Source organism: Pelodiscus sinensis, chromosome 26 (assembly GCF_052426305.1).
Source record: "Pelodiscus sinensis isolate ZL-2025 chromosome 26, ASM5242630v1, whole genome shotgun sequence".
Lineage (NCBI taxonomy): Eukaryota > Metazoa > Chordata > Testudines > Trionychidae > Pelodiscus > Pelodiscus sinensis.
In genome coordinates this window covers 21873990-21897642 of record NC_143077.1, presented here as the reverse complement: position 1 = coordinate 21897642, position 23653 = coordinate 21873990, and the positions used below count along the sequence as shown (strand labels likewise).

General features: G+C 43.2%; 1 protein-coding gene across 2 annotated transcripts in view; it reads left to right on the top strand.

Annotated features, from left to right (window-relative positions):
• The window catches only part of KDM1A (lysine demethylase 1A), a 143575-nt gene that overhangs the window by 75217 nt on the left and 44705 nt on the right, over positions 1 to 23653 (top strand). For both annotated transcript variants that reach the window (XM_075908909.2, XM_075908908.2), the window contains 6 exons: positions 3547 to 3689; positions 6314 to 6404; positions 7881 to 8015; positions 14477 to 14550; positions 20177 to 20288; positions 21076 to 21208. In XM_075908909.2, the coding sequence (XP_075765024.1) occupies positions 3547 to 3689; positions 6314 to 6404; positions 7881 to 8015; positions 14477 to 14550; positions 20177 to 20288; positions 21076 to 21208 (688 nt within the window). The remainder of the gene's footprint in view (positions 1 to 3546; positions 3690 to 6313; positions 6405 to 7880; positions 8016 to 14476; positions 14551 to 20176; positions 20289 to 21075; positions 21209 to 23653) is intronic.

Genomic DNA, 23653 nt, shown 5'->3' with positions numbered 1-23653 from the left:
TAGAGCTTTGCCTTCAGGAGTAAAATACAGAACTATAAACTGTAACTCTGAGGTTTTGGCCTCCATTCTTCTTTGTTGATGCTTGTTTTGGCAGTTGTGATGCTAGTTCACCGTGACTCCTCAGCGTAACCTTCCTTGGAGTTACACTGCTGGCTAAACTATCACAACTGGGAATGTGCAGAGGTCAGTCAAGAAAAGAATACTACTTCCCAGTAACTGGCATTTATCCAGATGATCCTCAGCATGTTTATATCTCCACCTTTCTTCCTCATTTCACTGGAATCTTAATTCTTGAGTTAGTGTACGGGAATGAAAAGGCGATTGAGATTACATCTCCTTTTATACGATCAGAGCCCTTCAAGAAGGGGAAGGTGAGAGAGGTGGGTTGCCTCAACAGCATTTCAAGAGGTTTCCAGTGTACTGCCTCAATTCCTTGAATAGGAACATTCACTGTAAACTCCCAATTAATCTTTCTTTTTTACATCTCGTGTGAAAATTGTGACACAGATTGTTCATATTGTAGATGTTCTGAATTATTTAATGTTTGATTTTAGGATGTTAGATTAGGTGGGTGAGGTAATAGCTTTTTTGGACAAACTTCTGTTGGTGTGAGAGGTGTTAACTGGCCAGTTGATCTTGAATGGTCCCTTGAAATATGTATTAACTGCTTATGCTCAATATTCTAATACTGAGTACATCACCCAGGCCTAAAGAAGAGCTCTGTGTAAGCTCAAAAACTTGTCTCTTCAGCAAGTTGGTCCAATTAAAGAATTTGCCTCACCTACATCATTTCCCTCAATTATTTTATATAATGTGGCATCTTATACTTCCTTAATGTACTCCATAATTTCCCTTTCTAGCTACTATTATAAGGGAAAGTACTGATCCCTGTGCTGTAACTGCTCTGTAGCTGAGCAGAATACTTCAATCTCCAGGACTGTTAATATGGTACTAATGTTACTTGAAAACTTATCATGAACAAGCTATCTTTCCAAATCCCATTGAGTCTCTCTGTCTGAGTTTCTTTTCTTGTCAGAATATTTGTGTAAATAGAATTCTCATTTTTCCCCGTCACCATCATTTGCTCGATTTATTCAAAGCTGGAATTTACAGCATGTACTTGATAGTACCTTTACTTCCACAGTGCAGCATTGTTGCATACAGTACACGGATGTTGCATACATTGAAATTGACTACACTGAAGAGACGATAACTGCAGATATGCAATAAAAGGACAGGATTGTTTAAATTTGCTTGCTCAAGCATGGTGTGATTGTTCAGCATCATTCTTTGTTCTCCATTTGTATCCTGTCTTTACTGTTTCTTTAGCCTTGTTTTACCCTAAATGCACATACGAACTGCTTCAAGCTGATTCATTCTTGCATTCACTCTTGGTTTTCTCTCTTCTGACTTACCACAGTCTGTCTGTCTGTCTGTCTGTTGTTGTTACTGCTAAAAAGTGATCGGTGCTTCTGCAATGCGTTAGACCTTGTTTTGATTTTACCCTATTGTACACAATTTACCTTGAAACAGCTTTTAGCCTATTTATTATTTATTTCTCTTTCTGCTGCAATGGTTAAAAGGACACTGTCAAGGTATTACTTACAATTTTTTAAAATCCCTTTTGTTATTGTTTATAATAATCTGAGTTTAAAATTGAAATAATTTGTTACTGAACACTTTTTTTCCCTTCATTGGTACATTCACATTGACTTGATGGTTGCTCATGAATGTTGGGCAGATAACTTCGAATAGTTTTAGGGGAGAAAAAATTTACACTGACTATGTAGACTGAAAAGAAATACTTAGGTCTTATGCTGGACCAACAGCCTTGACAGTGTCCCTTTAAATATGCCTCGACTAGTACTGGAGCCAAAGTGCAGTCACCACTTCACTATGAACTTCCTCAGTTTGTGTCTCCGTCTTCCCTATCATCAGCAGCAACTGAGGTTACAGCCCATCTCTATCCAGGCGGAAGGGTATGAAATCTGCTACTCTGTGCTCTGTACAAGGCATTTTGATTAACCCTCACCTTCACTACATACACAGGAGACAAGTTGCAGTTCACCACCCAGTGCTGTTAGGGAATTGTTCAGGCCTTCCTTAGAAAGCAGCTTTTGAGAGGGTATTAGGAGAGCCACTCTGCAATGTGATGGTCACATCGAGGATTTACTGAACTAAGGATGATAGAGAGGTGCCCCATACCTTCTGGAATTGTGTCCTGGAGAAAATAACCCTGTGTCTGTCCTTAGCTTCCAGAGGACTTTCTGTGAGCCTGGCACATGCTATCTAGCACTTTCTCTGCTCACTTGCCCACCTTTATGGTGGTTGCTGTTTTCTCTCCTCCTTTCTTTGACCCCTTTGTTCTTCCCCATCCTGTGTTCTCACTCCTTTTTTTCTTTGTGCACAGACTCCTAGTTCTGGAGGTTTCCCCACCTAATTTCCTCACTCTCACTTACCAGACTGACTGCTAAAGCTCCTTAGAGCATTTGTCATGTTATTGGAACTCAGGAAGAGGCTCCACAAGGCTTCTCCTTGCATTTATTAGGTCGACTGTGCTGCTATGCACTTGGCACAGCAGTTGCCATTGCCATTTAGTGGGGCAAGGAAGGCCTCAAGCAGTGGCCTGTAGAACAGCTATGGTTCCATGTACTGCAGTGGTGAAGGTTCTGTAGTGTCCCAGTAGCAACACCAAAAGTGTTTAAACAAATCTCCCTTACTACACAGTAAGATTGAAAAACTTAGCAAGCTAACAGCAGTGCTCCATTTCCTCCAGAAATAGGTGAGGTGGCAGAGGGCACTAGTTGCGCTAGTTATCTGCAGCCAAGCTCTCTCATGTGTAGTACTTTCCTTCTGTCTGATCAGCATTCCGCAGGCCCTCTCTGGAGACTTGCTGTGTACTAAGCCTTGTTGGGAGGTGACATACTGCTCAGAAGAGCAGGGTTATACCTACTCAGTGTCCAAAGAACGTAAACATGGCCCACAGGTGAGCCATTGTACCTGACTTGTTTGATTTCATCCTTTTTCTACTAACATTTTTTGCAGTCATGGGGAGACCAGTAAACAGTGCTAGTTGCCAGTGTGCCAGTTCAGAGGTGAGAGAAGAACTTGGCAGATTATTGCTCAATGCCCTGCATATTGAGCTTTTCTAATCATTTTGAAGTATTGAAGACTTCAAAACTTACAGGTGCCTGCCCTATCTTCTTTTTGTTTGCTGAAGTTTTTTCAAAAGGATGTGACTTAGGTCAGCACAGCAATTATTGTCATCACCAGCGTGACATTGTATCTGTGCTCTGCCTTGCTTTTTTGCATATTACTTCATTGCCATGTACAATGCTCACATTTTGAGGAGGAAGGATTGGAGGCAAATTGTGTTATGTTGTAGTGGAATTAATATCACAATGGAAAAAGAGGTATAAGCTCCATCGCTCTGAAGTCTTTCTGGACTTCTTAATTAAATGTTCCTGATCTTGGAACTGTGGTGTCTTGTGCTTTTTTTTTAAAAAAAAATTATTTACAGAGACAAATCTGTTCTTTGACTTCCAGGTTCCTAAGGAGAAAGATGAAATGGTAGAGCAGGAATTCAACCGTTTGCTGGAGGCCACCTCCTATCTCAGTCATCAGCTGGACTTCAATGTCCTCAATAACAAACCAGTCTCCTTAGGACAGGCTCTGGAGGTTGTCATACAGTAAGTGCCCTCATGCTTTGCTGATAGAAATTGATAGACTCATGAACTTTTTAAGGCCAGGAGGGACCATCATGATCATCTAGTCTGACGTCCTGCACATCGCAGATGACAGAATCTCGTCCACTCACTCCTGTAATAGTTCTCTCTGTTACTGAAGTTCACAATAAAAGACTTCATGTTAAAGAATCCATTTGCGCTAGTTTAAACCTGCAAGTGACCTGTGCTGCAGAGGAAGACGAAAAATGCTCAGGGTCTCTTCCCTGTTAGACTGGCGAAATTCCTTCCCAATCCCAGATACAGATACTGAGTATTTTGGCAGGATCCAGCAGCCAGATGTCTGGGAAAGAATTCTCTATAGTGACTGTCCTCCCCAGCTAGTGTCCCTTCACCAGCCACTGAAGATATTTGCAACTACCAGTCATGGTTTGATGATATGACATTGCAGGTAGTTTCATCATACCATCCTATCTATAAACTTAGGAATGAGGGAAATTCCAGAGGACCAGTAGAGGACAAATCTAGTTCATATCTATAAAAAGAGAAATAAGGCCAACCTAGGGAATTGCAGGCCAGTGATCTTAACTTTGCTACCCAGAAAGAACAAATAAGCAAGCAATTTACAAACATTTACAAGATAATATATTTAACAGTCAAGATTAAATCATATCAACCCAACCTAATGGCATCCTTTAACCTGTAACAAGGCTTGTGGATAGGGAGAAAGTGATACACTATGTCTATCTCTCATAAGATTTTAAAATAGTGTCTCATGTGACCTTCTCATAAAAAAAGGAAGAAATATGGCAGATATTTTCATTCTGCAGTCCACTGGTGATTTGTGGCCCAATCACCACACAACTGTGGCCCATTTGATAAGCTCATGGACATACAGGTGATCCTGAACGAGGTTCATGTAAACCTTTGTAGGTTGCATGAATGGCACCCATAATGGCAAATAGGTTGAGAATTACTGGAATATCAGAGTGGAGCACAACCCTGGAAATTGTTTTCCTATCTGTTAATGTTTCACATTTAAGCTGGAGGGGCATATTGAGTGTGGTCCTGCAGGGGTCCGTTCTGGGTCTGGTTCTGTTCAATATGTTCCTCAATTTACAAGAGTATTACCTCTACCGTTATCTAAAGTTTGCAGACACCAACCTGAAGGGAGTGCTTTAATCTGGGCTTTTCCTATGCCAGTGAACAACTTACTTTCAGCCTGTTTAAACTGCCTTGGGAAGGCTCACGTTGAGAAGTGTAAGGTCTGCAGAGGCTATAGGGGACTCTGATATGCACAAGACCCCTGCTGGGGACACTTGAAGGTACAGCCTGAAGTCAGCAGGACTTCCCACTGGCCCTGGGCTGCACACAAGAGTTTGCATTCCTCCTCTGAAATGTACAAGAGCCCCACCAGGGTCTCTCGTACACTTCAAAGGAGGAATGCAGAAGTGCCTGTCAGCTGGTTGAGTAGTCTATGGAAATTACTTGATGAATTTAACATCCTTACTTCACACACCTCTTGTGCACTGTAGCTCGGCACTTCCTACTTGTCCCCCTCCCTCCAAGCACTTTTGGAGTGCCACAAATCTGCTGATTTGCGCTCTCTTCCTGCTTCTCCCCTTCCTTACCAGAGCTGGAATGCTGTGAATCTTCCCTAGAGCTGCAGTTGTCACTGAGGACACTGAAGCCACGGTCGTACTAAAGATTGAGACACAACTTGAGAATTATTTGGATGGCTCTCATGTGGCCACATTAGCACTGGTTTGGCACACTTCTCCGTCTCTTGGTGGCAATCCATTGGGACTCCCACAATGTCCAGACCTGATTCCCACAGCCAATGAAGGTTGCTTCACGTGAATCCTGGCTTCTTACACCTAACAGTTTGATTTATGTGGCAGATCCCTGAGGAGGATGCTTGCTCAGCATTGGTCCAGCAAATGCTGCTGGATAGCAGAAAACCCTCCACCAGAACCACCTGTCTCACTAAGTGGAAGTCCCTCACTTGTTAGGTCTCTGAATGAAGTCTCTTTCCTGCAATCCATCTTAATTTGTTTATTTCATGTGAAAGTCCAGGGCTGTCTCTGTCATCAGTCCAGGTCCACTTCATAGCTAGTTTGGCCACAGGAGCTGGTACGCATGAGGAGCCAGCTCCCTGTGTGTACTGGCTCTCGCCTACCTCTGCTTCTGCCCAAGGCACACCCTTTGCACGTTTTTAGTATTAACAAACTGCTTTGTAGACCCAAGGTGAGAAATTTTGCCTTAACTTGTATCAGCCTTGAAAATTCCTCTTCCATTAGTGATACAGTAGTAAATGAACATTTGACTGAGCACAATGGTGTCTTATAGCACAAAGTCTGCTTATTTGAATCCTTTTTTTTGGAAACATTTCCTGCAAGAAAGAATTGGTGCCCTTTGGCTTTTGTAGGTGTCCTATACTTAGCTACTAGCTAACCAGCTGCTTTCTTTCCATGAGTTGTACATTTGCTGGAAAAATAACCATGACTTGACTGAAATGACACTTGGCTTTACTACTTTACATTCATAGCTTAGACAATCAAGAGAGAGCCCTATAGCTTTGTAGGATTTCCAGGTTAAAACAGTCTCTGGCTTCTGTTCCCCACCCCTAGACTTCAAGAGAAGCATGTGAAGGATGAACAGATTGAACATTGGAAGAAGATTGTAAAAACACAAGAGGAGCTGAAAGATCTCCTTAACAAGGTCAGACTTCTCCCATTCTTGCACACATTGGATATAATGCTCTCCTGTCACTTCCTTCTCTTACAAATGCACTAGACAGAATTACTAGGGACTTGACAAAGACTCTGATTTCAGAAACTAATGGCCATCATTACATTTCACGTTTATGTGGAAAGGAACACACTTCAAGAAATCTGGATTTTATCAATAAGGAGAGCAGCAACACTATTCACAAATTAATATGCTTTTTGGTCCACAAGGAGTAATTGTGTTGTGACAAGCAAGCCCCAAAGAAGCTAGTTATTTTGTTAAGCTGGGGCTTTCAAAACACTGAAGGACACTTTCTCTTCTGAGAACCTCAGTCAAAAGACAAACAAGTAAAAGGATCAGGGAAAGTAGTCAGTTTATATAGACATCATCTTGTTTCACTATAACCATCATGGCAGAAATGGTTCTTTACAAGAGGCTTAAATATAAATGGCGTACAGGCCCTCAAGAAGAGCACCAAAAAGTGAAAAGAGGCAGCCAGCACTAGTGGTTTTTTATGTCCATGTCAATGTTCCCTTTAAGCTATACATTTGTACAGCTGCTCAGGAAAGATTCAGATGCCATCCAGCTGATTAGGAGAGTGCCTGCAGCTAGGTTTGTGTTGCTATTAGTGGTGCACTTTCACACATGTCCCATCTCACACAAAATATTTATTCTGCACGTGGATGGGAAAAAAATCTGCACGTGGATGAAAAAGATTAGAGGGAACATTGGCTCGTGTGTAGAATAAATTTTGTTATATGCACCAATGGGGTTGAGGTGTGGGCTCTGCCATGGAGTCAGGGATGAAGGGTTCTGGGTGCAGGCTGTTCCAGGGAGAGAGGATTACCTTCAGCTCACCCACCATGCAGCTTGGGGCCATGTGAGAAGCACATCTGCAAAGCCACTGTAGCTCCAGCAGGCACAACCAGAGTAAGGGTGCCTGTTCTTCCATTGGGACAGGCCATGGGTAGGCTGGTTGGTGGCCAGGAAAGGGGTCCCTGTCCTGGGGCAGCTCCTACTTGGGTGCCATGGTAGAGAAGAGACATGTTCACCAGGCCCTAGCATGGAGCTGTGGTGGCAGAGAGCAAGGCCCCTGACCTGGCACAGAGCTGCCGTGATAGCTCCATGCTGGGGCCCAAAGGGTGCATCTTCCTTGAGTCCCTGTGCAATTTAAAGGGAATTCAGGCTAGCACGTTCTTTGCCTGCAGGCATCTCTTCCCACAGCTCCCATTGGCTGGGAATCGTGAAGCACAGTCACTGGAAACAACAAGGGAGTCGTGGCTGAGGATGGTCAGTGTCAACAAAATATCTTGCCATGACAGGCTGAGAGCCAAAAGTTGCAACCCCTTTCCCTTATAGCAAGCAGGGAAGTACCAACGGTGGTATAACTGTTTTTGAAGTAGAATTCTTTTTTACTGTTAGTGTTACAAAATCTTGGTTTTTTCCTCATTCCTTCCCTCTTCCCAGATGGTGAATTTAAAAGAGAAGATTAAAGAGCTCCATCAGCAGTATAAGGAGGCATCTGAAGTGAAACCACCTCGGGATATTACTGCAGAGTTCCTTGTGAAGAGCAAACATCGAGATCTTACTGCCCTCTGCAAGGTACAAAATGCCATGAATACAAGAGTTTTCTCTTACAAACGTTTGTCTTTAAAAGCTGAATGAAAAACTGATTATGCAGAATTGTCAGGTACACTTTCCAAAAAGTGCCTGTGTAAAACTGATCTGAAATGTTCATGTGCAGGTTTCCTGTGTTAGAACCTTCTGGAAAGTAATAATGGGACTACATGAGCTCCTATCACACCAGGCCAAAGCACATAAATGTGTTGGTGAATTAGTTGAGTTTTAGATCACAGTCGAGCTTGGGCAGGGGGATTTAGGTGTAGGCTATATGGAAACATTGTTTCACTAGGAGGGTGGTGAAGCACTGAAATGGGTTGCCCCAGGAGATGGTGGTATCTCCATCATTAAAGGTTTTTAAGGCCAGGCTCAACAAAGCCCTGAGTGGAATGATTTCATTGAGTGTGGTCCTGCTTTGAGCAAGGGGTTGAACTAGATGACCTTCTGAGGTCTCTTCCAAATCTAATCTTCAGAGAACCATAAAATCATAGCTTACATTTGGAATAATCCTGTAAGTAGCACCAGGAGTAATCATGAATTAGGGTCTTGAAACTACGTGTATGGGATGTAGACTTGAGAACTGAGGTAGCTTCCCTGATTGCATTCATTCTAGAGTAATCCTTAGATTCAAACTCTGTTCTACTTCGTTCATTACCTGGTATGAGAATCAATGAGAAGTCCCCATCACTTCACTGATTTACATCTTCTCACATCTATGCCCTTTCTATCTTCTCCAAATCCATCCCAGATGAAGTCATGGAAAATGTTATAGTTTCCCAAATTTGAGAAAATAGGGCCCACATCTTAATAGAACTTTAAAAGCGTTCCCCTTGGTCTTTCTAGTACTTTGTGGAGTTTGTTCAGATTTCCATGTTTATCAGTTTGATTATGTTCCATGGTATATTAGCTCTTGTGCCCTCCTCTTGTTCAATTTTGGGAGGTGGACTTAAGAGGATAGTCAAGTAACCAGGGTAGGGAGGAGAAGCTGGAAATAGACACTGAGAGCACTGATAGTGATCTTGAGGATGCTCTTTTCCCTCAAGTTGAAGCTTATACTTCAGCCTCTGCTGAAGAGATTATTTTCATTGTCTTCATTTCTGCTTAAGTATTTTCAGTAGCAGTTGTTCAATGTGGCAGATATTCATGCACTAATAAGTGTCAAGAAATGGACATTTGGGGGCACCCCATCACAAATGTAGAATTGCTTTACTAGTAAACGAGGAGCTACTGGTACATGTCATGACTATTTGTCATACCTCTTAATTCATTTCACCCTGGTGAAGAAAACTGACAACTTTGACATCCCACAACAAATTAGAATTATTTTTCTCCCACCCAACTCCTGGATTGTTGGTAGTGAAATACAATGTCACAAGCCCCTCTTCCCTATTCCTTTTCTAGGGGCCCTCTTTGAGTAGTTTGCTTTGGTAGGAAGTTACCACCCACTGTGATAGAAAAGCCCCTCAGATGCACTGAGGAAAAAATTTTTTATTTAAATGTTTTCTCTCTCTCTTCCCCTCCACCCTCCAATTCTGGAAAAGTGGCTTCAATTTATAAGAGAGTGCACCTTGATGGCTTCTGATTTTCTCCAGAATTGTTGGTCTCCCCATTGTGTAACCGGAAATAAAAATTGCCCTCTGCCTTGGAGTCTTTGACCAGCTGCTCCCAGGATCCGCCTGCTGTGCGGAGTGTGGGTGGGTGATACAGAGGCACCGATGCCAGGGTGTCCCCCACCTCCTCTGTACTTCATCTCTGCAGAGCAGGGGAAAAGGAACAGGGCTCTGGAGTTAGATGGAACAGCTGGCCACTGCTATGATCTGAATGAGCCTTCAGACTGAATGCTTCTGTGCTTAAAGAGAGTGTGTAGTCTCAGACATTTTCCCAGCAGCGCGCGCTCGCTCGCTGTCTCTTTCTTTTACCTTCTAACATGCACTTGTTACTACTTGGTATTTCCTACTGCACACACATTCTCTAATTTTATTCTTTCAGAGTGCTATTGTTTGAGTTTTTTTATTGGTCTGTGTATTTCATGATTTTTATTTCTCTCAAGTTTCAATTAAAATGCCTCACTCGTCCTGCCTGGAGAAATTATCCCTATGGTAACTTTTTAAAAATATATATATTAAGTCTAGGGTTTTTGTTTCTGTTGGTGGCACACATCTGCAAATTACCTCTAATTTGGTGCACATAACAAAATTAATTCCACAGATGGATGAAAAAAATTAGAGGGAGCATTGGTTACAGTTGTGGTCACCAACCCGTCGATTTCGATCGATGAGTTGATCGGGAGGGCTCAACCAGTTGATGGCTAGGTGTTCAGGCCCCCCCCCCCCCAATTTCTTTTACCCCCATGAAGCCCCACTACCTAACTCTAACGACAGTAGAGGAAGTGCCGGCTTCCTACGGAGTGGAAGGAAGTTCGGCAGCTGCGCGCCATTTCTGGGGTTTCAGAAAGTGTGCTGGCAGTTCCCCCTCCCCCAAACAGCTGGTGCAGTACCATAACCCAGGGGTGAGGGGTAGGAGTCCCCAGAGTAGGCGTGCGCCAGGGCTTCCCTCCTCGGTGGGGGAAGGGGTGGTAGGAATCCTGGGAGGAAGCGCATGCGGGGGACACTCTATCCCCTACCCCCAGCAACCACTAGCACCCTTCCCCAGTACCATGTCCCTGGAAAAACGATGGAGGGGATTCTCAAGTAATCCATTTTGAAGCACTTGGAAGAGGGGAAGGTGATCAGGAATAGTCAGCATGGATTCATGAAGGGCAAGTTGTGCATGACCAATCTGATTAGCTTCTATGAGGTAACTTGCTCTGTGGATATGGGGAAGTCAGTGGATATGATATACCTTGACTTTAGCAAAGCTTTTAATACGATCTCCCACAATATTCTTGCCAGCAAGTTAAGGGAATGTGGATTGGATAAATGGACAGTAAGATGGATAGAAAGCTGTCTGGAATGTCAACTGCTCGATGTCAGGATGGCGGTCAGTTTCTAGTGGAGTGCCCCAAGGCTCGGTTCTGGGACCGGTTTTGTTCAAAATCTTTATTAATGACCTGAATGAGGGGATGGATTGCATCCTCAGCAACCTTGCAGATGACACTAAGCTAGGGGGAGAGGTAGACATGCTGGAGGGCAGGGATAGAGTCCAGAGTGACTTAGACAAATTGGAGGATTGGGCCACAAGAAATCTGATGAGGTTCAACAAGGACAAGTGTAGAGTCCTGCACTTGGGACGGAAGAATCCCAAGCATTGTTACAGGCTGGGGATCAACTGGCTAAGTAGCAGTTCTGCAGAAAAGGACTTGGGGGTTCCAGTGGATGAGAAGATGGATATGAGTCAACAGGGTGCCCTTGTAGCCAAGAAGGCTAATGGCATATTAGGGTGCATTAAAAGGAGCATTGCCAGTAGATCTAGAGATGTGATTATTCCTCTTTACTCTGCTCTGGTGAGGCCACATTTGGAGTATTGTGTCCAGTTCTGGGCCCCCCACTACAAAAAGGATGTGGATGTATTGGACAGGGTCCAGGGGGGGCGACCAAAATGATTAGGGGGCTGGAGCATATGACCTACGAGGAGAGGCTGAGGGAGTTGGGTCTATTTAGTCTGTAGAAAAGAAGAGTGAGGAGCGATTTGATAGCAGCCTTCAGTTTCCTGAAGGGAGGTTCCAAAGAGGCTGGAGAAAGGCTTTTCTCAGTTGATGGATGGCAGAACAAGGAACAATGGTCTCAAGTTGTGGTGGGAGAGGTCCAGGTTGGATATTAGGAAAAACTCTTTCACTAGGAGGGTGGTGAAGCACTGGAATGGGTTACCTAGGGAAGTAGTGGAGTCTCCATCCCTAAAGGTGTTTAAGTCCTGGCTTGACAAAGTCCTGTCTAGGTTGATTTCGTTGGGATTGGACCTGCGTTGGGCAGGGCGCAGGACTTGATGGCCTTCTGAAGTCTCTTCCAGCTCTGAGTCTGTGTCCCCTGGTCCCACTGGCACAGTTGAGGCCACATTAGTGAGGTTTGTGAGGGAGAGGGGGTTGGAGGAGTTATTTTTTTGCATCTCACTTGTGTGGCCACAACTGACTTTTCTGTGGGTCAGTGACCCCTGACTCAAAACAAGCTCCTCACCTTTCTCATAAATAAAGACAATGCTGAAACTTTTTGTGTTGGACAGAATGTTTTTTTAAAAAATGAAGCCTGGCCAACAAATACCCAATTGGGGCCAAGCCCCCATCTGGCTGCAGTATCATAACACTCTTGCACCCAGACCCTAGATCTGAGCCTATCATACACTGGAACCCCGTCCTGAGCCTCTCTCATCCCCAAACTCCTGCACCCCCACATCCTCAGTCTTCTGCCATAACACTTCTGCACAGTCCACACAACGGAAATCTGTGTCCTAAGCCCATCATGCTCCCAGTTTCCCTGCCCTGAGCCCCTCACACACCTCAACCCAAACTCCTGCACCCTCACCTCCACAAGCCTGTGGCTTGCTCAGTACCCCAACCTTCCACCTGTACCCAATACTCCCCAGCCTGGAGCCCCCTCCCCGAGCCAGCATCCTCTTCTCCACCTCCTCCTGCATCCAGATTCCCTCTCAGAGCTTGCACCTCTCATCCTTACCACACCCAAAACCCTCATTCTCACTCCAGAGCCCACACCTTCTGTCTCAACCCAGTGAATGTGTGGCTAGACTGCAGGAGTTTTTCTGGGATTTCAGAGGTCTCCCAGAAAAACTCTTCCGTGTCCAAGGGACTCATTTGTTGTTCTGCTTTTTTTTTTTAGCAGAAGAGCAAACATGCTCTTTTGGTAACCTCTGTATTCCTCGTTCTACGAGGAATAAGGGGGCTTCTGAAAGAAGGGGTTTTTCTGAAATTTTGCCCAGTCTAGACAGGCCAAATGTTGGAAAAACCTTTTCCTACAGAAGAATTGGGGGGGGGGGGGCGGCGGCAGTGTAGTTGTACCCTGAGAGTGTATAAGGGCTGGGAAGAGCAAGTGATGGAGAGGAGGAGAACAGAGAGGGCGGGGCATCAAGGAAGGGGTGGGATCTTGGGGGAAGGATGGGTAAATCTTGGCTTGTTCTGACATTTAAAAAGTAATCTTGGGCATAAAAAGATTGGAGACCACTGGGTCTACAGCCTACACTAATGAGTCCTTCTGCATCAGTTAATACGGTATATTTCTCACAGCTGTGTCTAAAGGTCTTTCTCTAAAATTCTTTCAGCTTGGGTGTATTGCACATACTTGATTATTTTTCAATTTTTCTTTTATTTTGAAAATATCTCACTATACATTCAACAGTGAAATCATATATTAAGTCTTTAATAAGGAAATTAGAATACAAAATACATTACAACTAGTGTGGTTGAGTTGAACCGTCTTGTATCTCATGGATTCTATCACGTTCTCTAACCTGGGTGTTTGCTGATAATCCAGGAAAGTAAGTTTGGGGTTCAATTAGGGATGTTAGCATAAAGTCATTTAAACAATTAACTGATAAGCCTGGGTTTATCAGTTAATCCTAACGACTATGCAAGCACATAACTGCACCCTTGCTGCCCCTATATCAGCGGGAGCTGGTGCTAGTGGGAAATCATCTTAAAAGCTGGCTGCAGGAGAGCACTGGCTCCCATCCCTCCTGTCTCCCCTCTGCAATCCATTTAACTGCAGAAATACACATCATGTGTGTGATATACAGCACTCTTAAGATCCAGGGCCCTGCTTCAGTACCCATTGAAACACATATGAGTGATTTCAGTGGGAGATGGATCAAACTCCATTTGTATTGGGCCTGTGTGCTCTACCGTAATATAAATATTTAATTACAAAACCTTTACTGTTCATAACTTTGTAATAGCTAAATCTCATCCTTTGTGTCTGCTACTTTCCACATCCTAATGACATAAAAAACCAAACAGCAGATACTTAAGAATACTTAGAACCCACTCTGTCAGCTTCATTTAACATGGACATTGTAATTGACCATTCTTTTCCCATTTTTTCTCCTTTCCCTCACCATCTCCTCTCTTTCTTTGCTATTTATGTGGAACCTGGATCCTTTAAACTACACTTGTCTGAAGAAGTGGGTTATACCCATGAACGTTCATGATACCATCTAAATTTTTTGTTAGTCTCTAAGGTGCTGCAGGACTGTTCATTGTTTTTGTTTTTTTCCTTTTGTGTTCAATTTTTATGGTTATGGGTAAGGATAGTAAAGACTAGTCGACTATCCGATAAGGATTTACTTATCAGATAGTTTTTTGACTAGTCAATAGGCACTTCTGCATTCTTTCTTTGAAATGTGGATCTCTGCCTATAGCCCAGGGCCTGCCTGGGTTTGCCCGCGTACAGCCCGAGTTTGTGATCATTGTATCTAAGTTCATTATAGGCACTTCATTTTCTTTTTAAAAACAAGAGAAATTTAAACTAATGCTTTACTGGGTTTGTTTAACCTTTTATCAGGAGTATGATGAGTTGGCAGAAACACAAGGGAAGCTGGAAGAGAAGCTCCAAGAACTTGAAGCCAATCCACCAAGGTAAAAAAAAAAAACCCTAGATTTAGAGTTATCAGGAAGGCTGGTGTTTCTCATTTAATATTGCATTGATGTATTTGAGATCAGGAAGGAATTTCACCCCAGGTCATATTGACAGAGACGTTGGTGGAGTTTTGCCTTTGTTTGCAACATGGGACACAGGTCACTTGCTGGTTTCATTTGGTGGATTGTCTGAAACATGAAGTCTTTTTAAATGTATAATTTGAGGAGATCAGTAACTCATTCAGAGGTTCTGGATCTATTTCAGGAGTGGATGCAGGTCACAGAACCTCAGCCAAAGTGCAGGAAGTCAGGACTAGATCAGTGGTTCCAAGCCTTCCCAGACTACTTTTTGCCTTTCAGGAGTGTTTTTTTTGTTTCCTGCATGCCACTGAGTTTCACCTAATTTTAAAACTACTTGCTTACACAATATTGTGTGTTCTCATTTTTACCATAAAAATCCTAAAAAATCAACTGGAATATTTATATTGTACTTAAATATTTCAGTGTATATAGTACAGAGCAATAGAAACAAGTCGTGTGAAAGTTTAGTTTGTAGTGACTTTGCTAGTGCTTTTTAATGTAGTCAGTTGTAAAAGTGGGCAAATGTATACATGAGTTGACGTACCCCTTGGAAAATCTCCAAGTATCTCCAGGGGTACATGCATGTGAGGTTGAGAAGCACTGGACTACATGATCACAGTGGTCTCTGTAGTCCGATGTTTGGTTTCATGTGTTTTCTGTGTACTGTCCCAAACCTGTACAGAGAGCTGGCACATCAGACCTTGATCAAACCTCCCAATGGGCACGAGATCTGTTAAGATTCCAAGGCATTAGGTTAGGTTTATTGCTGACAAAGCAAGGTCTTAGCTCCCAGGACAATTGTCTAGTAACAGTAGCACATGTAGGCCTGTGACAGTGGATGCAGCACGGTGAGTTGCAGGACTTCCACTTTCTCGTAGGCTGGGCCTCTGAGACTCCATTTTGTATACCAGTACAAACAAGTTATATATTGCCCGTCTGACATGGCTAGTTACAGCCCTCTGATGTGGCTAGTTATCCCCCATTACCTTGTACATGACTTGATCAAAACATCCTACCCATCATCCTAACCTTTTCTTTGAAAGGTCTGTGTGTTCCTGTTACCTTTGTAGTGATAGTGAAGGTGTTGCTACCATCCTTCTGGAATGTGTTTGCACTTCTCAGATATGTGTGTGTTTACAATACCAGCCCTGTTCTTGCCAGGTTCTGTGAGCCTGCAAGCAGGCAGAACCTGACTTCTGTTCACAATCTGTCTTTGCTCTATATCTGAAAAGCTTGGTTACTACTTCAGTTCACTTCAGACTTCTAACATAAGGGCTTGTGTTTTAGGCTCTCTCTCTTCTACAGACTCTCTTGGGAAAAATGCTAAGAGAGATTCACCTTGTATTGTATTAACCAAGTGACTTGGTTATGTAAAAGCATGTGTGTGAAGTCTGAGTTTCCTCTGTGGTAGAAAGTGGCTTAAAGGAGAGAGGTCATTCTCAGTTAGTATAGCCTGTTAATCATCCCTTTTAGGGTAAAACCTCAGAGTTATGGACACCTCAGGAATGAAGATTGTTAATAACTCTGAACAAAGACATTATAGGAGTGAAGCTCACAGCTATGCCAGTGAACTTCAGCATCTTCACCTCTTATCTATAAGTGGGGGTGTGCACCATGGTGTCAGTGGGCACAGGGTATAAGCTGTGGCCCTTGACAATTTAGCTGCTTCTCCAGAGCACAGCATGCAGGCGTATGCAGGAGCCTGAATTCCAGCTCTAGCAGCAAATGTTCCAGGACAGCTTCCAGTAAGAGCTTGCAAAGTGTCTTTCCCAGGGTTCAGACTGAGCTTGCAAGCTACCCTCCCCCAATGTTTTATAGGAAAGTGGTGCAGGCCCCACTGTTACTACTGCTTTACCTACTCAGGGTCTCACAACTGTGCCTGTGAAACTCAGCAATTTTACCTCCTGTCTGAAAATGGCTGCCTCCCATTTGGTGAGTAGGCAGTTGGGCCAGGAACCGGCCCAGATGTGCCTACCTTTTAAGGGGAGTGTGTGTGTGCGTGTGTGTACGTGTACACGAACTGCAGCCTAATGGATTTGTTCCAGTTCCAAGGGCTTATCTAAAGTACGCTAAAGTGTTGAAAGAGGATATGCAGTTTCCACGGGAATTTGCATATCTTCTTCCGATCTCACTTTTGAAAGTGGAAAGTAGTTTAGATGCGGCTTTTTTGGCGAAAACACCCCCCTCCCCCAGTTGAAAAGCCGTTCTTCCTCAAAAAATGAGGTTTATGCAGCTTTTCGATAAAGACTAGGGGAAGAGGGGGGGTCACCAAAAAAGCCATGTCTAAACTATTTTCACTTTTGAAAGCGAGATCAGATGATGATCTCTTTTGACACTTTAGTGTAGTCTAGATAAGCCCCAAGTGACTGCTCAGTCCCTAGCTCCAGTGTTTGTATTTTTTAGGTTCGACTATGTCTGGATCAGGCACTAATGGAATTAATAACAATCTCTTCAAAGGTCTGATATCCCCATTCACTTGGGATCCCCAGTGGTGATCTTTCAGTTAGGTTTTTGTGTGTGGTTTTCTAGATGCTTTTGTACTTGCACCTATCTTTGTTTTTGGTGAGAGGGTTCCTCATTTTCAGGCCTCTACTTTGCTTTTCCTTGCCTTTTTATTCTCAGTTACTACCCACTAATTCATTTATCACTCTAACAAGTCAGTTTTGTTGAGGTATATGCAGGAATAGCCACTTTGTTATATCCTTGGCTGCTGTGTCCCAATAGGTGTGAATTATCCCAAATGATGGGACCAGCTCTCTATTTTGGAAAACTCTAATGTAAAAACTTTCACTTAAATATTTGTTACTATTTAGCCTAAATTCACCCTTTTTCAACTTCATCCCATTTGCTGAGCTTATACCTCTTTGAATCATCCTAAATAATTTCTCATCCCTTCAAGTTTATATCCTACACATTCTCTGGTCTGTATATTTGTCTCTTCATTGTACCTTGCATTGTGGACACTAAGCCTGGGCATAATATTCCAGTAATGGTCACACCAGTGCCAAATACAGAGGGGCTATAACCTCCCTGCTCCTGCTCCAAATTATCATGTTCATACATCCAAGGATTGCATTAGTTGTGTTGTGGGTTTTTTGGGGAACGGGGGACCCAGGGCATCACACTGGTAACTCATGTTCAGTTTTCAATGGCCCTCAAATCTTTTTCAGAGTTGCTCCTTCCAGGAAGGAGTCCCCCTATCCTGTACAGTATGGCCTACATTTTTACTTGATGGAAACATAAAATTAATAATGATGCAGAAAAGGCAGAAGTGTTCTTATTCTGTGTTTGAGGAATAAACAGATGATGGTCTGACATACTGTGATAACTTTGTTTCCATTCAGGCTCAGATGATTATAGTTCTGTCAGCCTGACATCTGTGCAAGGTAATAGAGTGGCTGATACCGGGCTCAATTAATACCTAAAAGAGGGTAATATAATTAATACCAATCAAAATGGTTTATGGAAAAATGATCCTGTTAAACGGATTTGTAATCTCATTTTTTTTTAAATAGCAAACTTGCTTGATTACATCAGCACTATTAATTTAGACTTCTATAAGGCATTTGACTTGGTGCTGCACAACATTTTGATTAAAATAATAGAACAATATAAAATTAATAACATGTCATACTGAATTGGTTAGAAATTTGGAACTAACAAATGTAGTCAGGAAATTATCATTGTGTGGGTCTCTTTCCAGTGGGCTCCTATGGGATTTGTTCTTGACCAGTGTTCCCTCTAAGGTACACGCCTGGAGCTAAGGTGCACGCATGCTACGGGCTTCCTGCTTCAGGAGCAGGTAGAAATGGGCCCGCTCCACAGAGCTGGGGCCTGGGGCTGTGCCATGCTGCACCCTGGGCAGTGTAAGCTCTGCCTGCTCCAGCCCTGCTCCTCTTCCTCTTCCCGCCCCCCCCCCCCGCCCCCCAGCCTCTCCTCATCCCAGTGCTGCTCCCTGGTACCTGCGAGTTCAGCGTTGCTGCCCTAGTGGTGAGAGTTCTGGGGGCACAGGGATGTGGGAGTAGGAGGGGGGGTGAAGGAGGATGTGGGGGCTGGATTGGAGGGGGCAGGGTTTGCATTGAGGGGAATGGGGCAATGATTTATCGTTTTGAAGGTTGAGCCAGATATCTTTGAGTCAATTGATTTAATGCCCTTAAAATGATAGGATGTTATCACTCCTTATTAAAATAATTATTGGATGGCTATTATAGCTATACTTCCAAAGTGAAACTCAGAGTAGTTCATTTAAGTTGTATTTAATCTAGCATCTCTGTATGAACATTTTCTTCAATAAACCTCTTGCTTTAAATGTTCAAAAATCTTAGAGCTGTCGGGCTTGGAGGGTTTATTGCAAGATCATCAAGTCTTCCTTGCTGCAGATTGGGCAAATTTCTTGTCCTAACTTCAGTATAAGTGGGGAACAATTGATCCTCATCCCCTCTATAACAGTTTTAATGTATTTGAAGATGGTTATCAGGGCCTCTCTGGGTCTTCTAGATCCAGACCCTAGATATTTCCCTAAATTGCTTATAAGACTCTTGTGTGGGATAAGTGTTCTTTCTAAGATTTTCCATCCATGAGCAGAGTGAGTTCTGTCTTGCTTAAAAATGTTAGTCTGAAAGGCCAATTAACATAAGATAAGAGAGCCAGGTTTAGTTGAGGCATAAGCCCAGCTGAGGGACAGTCTGGGGGAGGGCTATAAACAGAGCAAGATGGCTACTTATAATTTTGCAGTGTTTTCTTTTTATTTGACTTCATATTAAATAAACATTTCAAGTCATGCACCTTGTTAATTATCCCTTGTTTTAATATTCTTTCTTCCAATAACATTTAAAATATTAACAAATATCTTACGTATATAACTTGTGTGCCACAGTGGCACACATCCAAACGAGCATACATGATCTCAATATTGGTGCACAAGACAAATCTTACTCCTCTCATGGATGGAAAATCTTAGCAGGAACACTGTTCTTGACCCCCATGCAATGTAACATTATATCAATGACTTGGAAGAAGACAGAAGATCATCCATGATTAAAGTTTGCAGATGCTACAAGAACTGGGAGAATGTTAAATAATGAGGCAGACAGATCACTAATTCAGAACACTCTGAATCACTTGGTAAATTGGGCATAAGCAAATAATTTTCTTCTAGGCTGTACTTTCAGGATGGATGACTATCTCGAGCAGTAACTCTGAAATAGATTTGGAAGTGGTGGTGGATAATCCTGTGAATGTGAGCTCCCAGTATGACATAGTGGCCAAAAGAGTTAATTTGATCCTAGTTTCCACAAAGAGAGCACCCAATGTGGAAGTATTTCATGGAGAAAACGAAAGTCTGTACATTCCTATATTGGCTTTATAGATCTGTACTCATCCTTCTTTCACCGTGCTTATGTCCAGAATTACTCTTTGCAGTTAGCTCAGGAACTTTGAGGGTTATATTCTGTTTGTGTTCCTTGTTTTCTTGACCCCAATTTGTTTGCCGTATTTCATGTACTTCAACATAAACTTTATTCTTTCCCTTTTTATATTTTTCTAGTGATGTTTATTTATCATCAAGGGACAGACAGATACTTGACTGGCATTTTGCAAATCTAGAATTTGCTAATGCCACACCACTATCTACACTCTCATTGAAGCACTGGGATCAGGTACCTAATTAATTATTTAAAATGGCGCTCATAGATTTAACACATGCATTTCATTCTGACCTGTTTCTTTGTTAGCAAGCATCTCTAAGATTTAAATGTCATGTACCTCAACATTATCCCTTCAGCCCTCATTCTAGATCAGAGATGGGCAACCTAGACTAGATAGTGGACCGCATGAGTTGCCCTCCTTTGTCAGTGGGCCGCAAAGCTATTGTAACAAAAATGCTTTCCCAGAATTGGATAGTTTTGCCAACTGCTCTTAGGTGCTTAGACACTTTGCAGGGTGTGCCAGTTGGACCATAGCAGTGCTTTGGATGCAGAGAGAGTGCACAGCTCTCACAGTCAATGTGGTATGCAGTCAGCACGCACTTCACTTTACATGCCCTTGCTTAACGCACATGTCACTTTAGTAAACTACAGGGACAGAAACCAGTGATATTTGGCAAACCTGCATGTGAGCAATGGTAAATAGTGTCTGGCGGGCCACACACAGAACCCTGATGGGCCGCATATTGCCCACCACTATTCTAGATTCTACAGAGATGGCTAATTCTTGTACACGTTTACTGACCAAGTTCCAGAGAGTCCTGTTAATACCCAAACAGACTCTAATTAGTTTATAGTGCTATATTTATTATAGGACAATAGCCTAGACCATTAATTTTGCCAGTAATGCTAGGGCTTTTCTAGGTAAAACACTTTGAGTGGAAGTTCTCCTCCATTTTTATCTCTGTGCTGATGAGTTGATTTGGTTATAAATGTATGTATTTTTATATTTTTCTTTCAGGATGATGATTTTGAATTCACAGGCAGTCACCTTACTGTGAGAAATGGCTATTCCTGTGTGCCTGTAGCCTTGGCAGAAGGTTTGGACATAAAATTAAATACAGCGGTTCGACAGGTTCGGTATACTGCTTCAGGTAAATCAAGCTTTCTAGCTTCAGAAGACTACCATGGAGTCTTTGACAACTTCCTCTGTTCCTCACTCAGGAGTCACACACTCCTGGCACTGTGCACAGCCATAGAAAAGCCATATCCAGCAGAGTCCGACTATTTAGGACACTGTAACAGGCTTACAAATGATGAATTTTGGTTTCTTGTTTAGTTGTGTGGGCTTTGATCATCTTGCAACTTGAGTTGCTCGTGTCCCAGGTACATCTTGATCTGCTGGTTCCCATTCATAATGTTAAGGTAAATGCAGTAAGGGCTCTGTATACAGCCTAGCCTGTGCTGATTCTGACCATAGGAATTCAGTGGGAGAGCTTTATGCTACGCAGAAATGTCCATTACAGGCCAACATATTGTTCTCCAAGACACAGTTCCATTGGTGCAGGATTTGCTGTATGGGCCTAAAATGACTCAAGCAGCAAGCGTAGAATCATAGTCTATGACCTTACAACAACTCAGCTATACCACTGCAACTGTGTCACTGTAAAGTCTCCCATGTAGCCACTCTGTTGGAGGGATAGCCTTTGACTGACAGAGCTATCGACACCGCTGCTTTTGTTGGTTGTAGTGAGTTTTTTACTTCAAAAGTGCTAATGTAGACATAGAAATGATGTTATAAAGTGTTATCTAGTTTCATCCTCTGCCATGATGTAGGGTTTGTTGTGTCTAAACCATCCAGATTACCAGGGGTCGACAAATTATGGAAAACCCTACTCGCCAGACAAAAAAGGAACTCACCACCCTCCCCCACAAAAATTGTTTATTTTAATGGAATAAATTCCTAATTATCATAGAATCATAGAATAATAGGACTGGAAGGGACCTCAAGAGGTCATCGAGTCCAGTCCCCTGCCCACATGGCAGGACCAAATACTGTCTAGACCATCCCTGATAGACATCTAACCTAGAAGGTTCTAATTCTAAAAGGACAGGTTCTGCTGCTGAAATTTCTTTCTCGGCTTTTCTGGTATTTTGTGAATGTCCTTACCTTGTAGACAGTTTGCCCATTGATCATTGTAGCCCTTCCAATAACTAATGTCACCTGCATCTCCTGCTCAGAAGTGATCACCTGATGAGTCTGTACCTGTTCCTTTTTTGTATCAAAATTAAGATCTCCTGCTACTCTCACTTAATTGCCATCTCTTATGCCTTCAGGGTCCTTAGCCAATGCTATTGATTCCTTGTTAAATTCTGGTTGCAAATCACAGAATACTAGGACTGGAAGGGACCTCGAGAGGTCATCGAGTCCAGTCCCCTGCCCTCATGGCAGGACCAAATACTGTCTAGACATTTATCTAACCTGCTCTTAAATATCTCCAAAGATGGAGATTTCACAACCTCCCTGGGAAATTTTATTCCAGTGTCTGACCACCCTGACAGGCAGGAACTTTTTCCTAATGTCCAACCTAAACCTCCCTTGCTGCAGTTTAAGGTCATTGCTTCTTGTTCTATCCTCAGAGGCCAAGATGAGCCGCTATCATGTCCCCCTCCCCCCGTCTTCTCTTTTCTAAACTAAACAAACCCAGTTCTTTCAGCCTTCCTTCATGTTCTCTAGACCAGTGTTTCCCAATTTTATTTGGCCAAGGAACCCTTTTCAGAATTTCAAGGAACCCCTAGGTTTGTCAAGGGGGGGAAAAAGGGAGGGGGAGGGAAAATCCCCACCAATGCATGAAAATCACATTCCTTCCCCAAGACCCCCCACCCCCGTTCCTTGAGGCCTCATCCGCTCTGTTCCCCTCCTCTCCACCACTTGCTATCCCCAGCCCTTATACACTCTCACTAGGTTGAGACAGGAGGTGTGGGGTGGGAATGAGGGATTTGGGTGTGGGAAGGGGTGAGAAGTGCAAGCTCTGGGAGGGAATTTGGATGCAGGAGAAGGGGATGTTGGCTTGGGGAGGGGGCTCCAAGCTCTGGAGTGTTGGGTTCAAGTAGAAGATTGGGGTGCTGAGCAAGCCAGGGCTTGTGGATGTGAGGGTGCAGGAGTTTGGGCTGGAGATGTGAGGGACTCAGGGCAAGGAGGCTGTGAGTATGATGGGCTCAGGACACAGATCTGTGATGTGTGGATGGTGGAGGAATGTTGTGGCAGAAGACTGAGGCTGTGGGGGTGCAGGAGTTTGGGGATGTAAGAGGCTCAGGACAGGGGGTTCCAGTGTATGACAGGCTCAGGTTTGGGGTAAGGTGGTGCAAGAGTGTTATGATGCAGTGAGATGGAGGTTTGGACCCAACTAGGGGCTTGTTGGCCAGGCTTCATTTTGAAATAAAAGATTGTCAAACTCAAAAGGTTTTAGCATTGCCTTTATTTATGAGAGGGGTGAGGAACCTATTTTGAGTCAAGGGTCACTGACCCGCAGAAAAGTCAGTTGGGGCCACACAAGTGAGATGCAAAAAAAACCCAACAACCCTCCAAAAAAAACCCC